The sequence below is a fragment of the Poecilia reticulata genome, linkage group LG1, assembly GCF_000633615.1.
Source record: "Poecilia reticulata strain Guanapo linkage group LG1, Guppy_female_1.0+MT, whole genome shotgun sequence".
In the NCBI taxonomy this organism is placed as follows: domain Eukaryota; kingdom Metazoa; phylum Chordata; class Actinopteri; order Cyprinodontiformes; family Poeciliidae; genus Poecilia; species Poecilia reticulata.
Genome location: NC_024331.1, coordinates 6,402,560 through 6,405,558, shown reverse-complemented (window position 1 = coordinate 6,405,558; position 2,999 = coordinate 6,402,560). Strand labels below are relative to the sequence as shown.

The 2,999-nt window shown below is 36.5% G+C and overlaps 1 protein-coding gene across 1 annotated transcript in view; it reads left to right on the top strand.

The window, feature by feature from the left end:
• cacna1ab (calcium channel, voltage-dependent, P/Q type, alpha 1A subunit, b) overlaps positions 1-2,999 on the top strand; it is a 193,365-nt gene that overhangs the window by 125,755 nt on the left and 64,611 nt on the right. Inside the window, exons 22-23 of the mRNA XM_017303769.1 lie at positions 219-612; positions 2,859-2,991. Coding sequence (XP_017159258.1) covers positions 219-612; positions 2,859-2,991 — 527 coding nt within the window. The remainder of the gene's footprint in view (positions 1-218; positions 613-2,858; positions 2,992-2,999) is intronic.

The window sequence follows — 2,999 nt, the reverse complement described above, 5'->3', positions numbered from 1 at the left end:
TGTTTTGTTGTTGACTAACCATCCAGAAATCACTTGCTGTATTATTGTTGGTTGTGCAGGAGGATCCGCTTCTGCTTTTCAAACATGGACAGTTGTATAATTGTGCATCTGTTTGCAGCCATTTTCACAATCGAGTGCAAACATCATCCAAGAATTATGGATATTCATAAAATAGGAGTATTTGCATAGCCCATTGACCTATCTTAACTTGTTCATAGATGAATAACGGGTCACCTTTAATGATTCTATTTTTGCTCTATTCTCGTGTCTTTCTGTGCCGTGTCTGTCCCATCGCCCATGTCAGGGAGCATCACAGCACCTGCCCCAGCCTCTCAACTACTCGGCCCATACAGCAGTACAACGAGGACCTCGACAACTTCCGCAACAACAGCAAGCTGGCCAGCGCCCAAGAGCATCCTTATGATCTCCCACCCGATCACCCAGACCATCCGGACCACCTCAACAACCTGCTGAACTGCCATGACGCCGACACCCACACCCTGCTTCACAGCATGGACAGCCTGATCTTGACCAGCATGGCAAAGCCTGAGTACACAGCCATAGACATGCCCCCTGTCTACCCCTACCCCTCCACCAACGCAATCTTGCAAGGTAATCGTCATGGGCGTGCAGCAAGGCGCWGTAGARTTGAAAAAAGATACGTATTTTAAGCTTGAAATCCTGTTRTTTTTATGTTTAAGACTCTTATTGTGAAGTAAGGAAGGAAGAAGTTCTTGAATTGCACTGTGGCATTGATAGAGTTGGCTAGAAAAAGACTTTTTGTTTTACTGTAAAACAAAATTGTATTACAAAATCCTTGAAGCAACCGCTACCGCTTTTAACTGGTTTTTCTGGCTGCATTTTGCATAATCAGTAGAAGAAAATAACGAGTTATGTACAAATTATTTGGAAGTGTTGTGAGAATACAGTTAGCCAATAGCAACCCAAAAAAACCATCAAATTATAAAAACATCAAAATTGCCATATAAAAACCTAAACTGAAATATTCTACATTTATCACAGATTCTTTAAAATGCATTTTGTGATTTGTGAAACCTTTGTTTAAGATAACCAAAGAAAAAAAAAATTGGGACTTTTTAGATTTCACAGAAGAATTTCCAACGTTCCTGTTTAGCCTCTTAACCCCTTAACTGTCACCCTCAAATCACTTACGTTAGTCATAGGTCCATGACATTTAAGGCATTTGTAAATACAGTATTATAAATTCTCCAGTCTTCTGAGCTAAATTTACCTATTTATGACATTTAGTAAAATNCCATCAAATTATAAAAACATCAAAATTGCCATATAAAAACCTAAACTGAAATATTCTACATTTATCACAGATTCTTTAAAATGCATTTTGTGATTTGTGAAACCTTTGTTTAAGATAACCAAAGAAAAAAAAAATTGGGACTTTTTAGATTTCACAGAAGAATTTCCAACGTTCCTGTTTAGCCTCTTAACCCCTTAACTGTCACCCTCAAATCACTTACGTTAGTCATAGGTCCATGACATTTAAGGCATTTGTAAATACAGTATTATAAATTCTCCAGTCTTCTGAGCTAAATTTACCTATTTATGACATTTAGTAAAATRCCATTACTACAGCTTGTTGCAATTTAACAGTAAAATTTACTAATTTAAGTTGCCATTTGTTATATTTCTAGGATWWWWWWAMMWKRWWWCYKRMAAAWWARGGSYKKKKWAMCMARRMMWKKTTTYMAWYMWTWAAARKKKTTTTTTTTCATTTACTTTACAAATGTGCTTTTGAGGACTTTCATGTTGTGACTCAGATACCATTAGATCAGATTTTTTTTTTCCCGAATGAGTTTATAAGTGGCTCCCTTGCTTATAGCAGGAACATGGCGTTTTGCTGCAAGCTTGTCGAAAAACAAAACAAACACTCTGAGCCGTGAAATGCTAAGAGAAAGTTATGTTTTAGTTCATTTTATTAATTTAAAGAAACTCAAACTGAACTTTTTTTGATTTCAACCAAACAATCTGATTTATTATATGAGATTTCAGGAGCTGAGACAAAAAATCAATCCTAGATCGGATTAATTTGACTCATCAGTCTAGTATATAAATCTATGTTGTTGGTTTTAACCCTTTCATGCATGAATTATRATCCTTTGTGTCAGGATTTTTTTCCAAATTTTTTTTTATTATTATTATTTTAAGGCATAAGAAAAGGTAGGAAAAACATTTAGTAAAAAAAAAAAGAAGAATTTAAATTTGTTTTTTCTTTTTAGGTGATCAATTGTAATTTTCTCCAAATACAAAGTTGTTACTTTAAAAATACATCAGTAGTATTGTTCTTTATTCAATATTTATTTTACCTGCAAGAGTTGTCTACAGTAAAAGGAGAAACCGGGTCGGTTGGTGTGCTTTTTTGTCTGTCGGCCATATTGGATTTAACAAAAATTATTTATTTCATTTGGAGCAGATGGCCAGCAGTCGATAGTGTATTTTATGATGCATTAGTATCCACTTCAGTGGTCTGTGTGCATTTATAACATAAAAATCCGCAGGAAGCACAAGAAAACGGCTTTTAGATGACTGTCCACTGTAGTGACYGCTYTGCATGAAAGGGTTAATAACTTCACAGAATATCACATCAAAGAATCTGAACAAACCTGACTTTCCTGTGTACGCATGGTTATACAGGCAAATCAAATTTCTCATTCCACTTCAGACTATTCACCATTCCAGTTTGGCCAACACTGTTATTCCCCCTCATGTACTTTCTGTTCCTTAAATCAATGCTGGTGTTGCATGTATTGTAATAGTCCGACCCCCTTCTGTCAGCCTGTCACTTATTTACCTCCTCTGCCTACTTTCATCTCTGTGCTCAGTGAACAAGAATGCCAACACTGACCAGAAGAAGAGCGAGGAGAAGAAGGAGGAGGAGGACGAGGGWGAAGATGAAGACGGCCCCAAGCGCATGCCTCCCTATAGTTCCTGCTTCATAATGTCTACCACCAATCCGTGAGTAG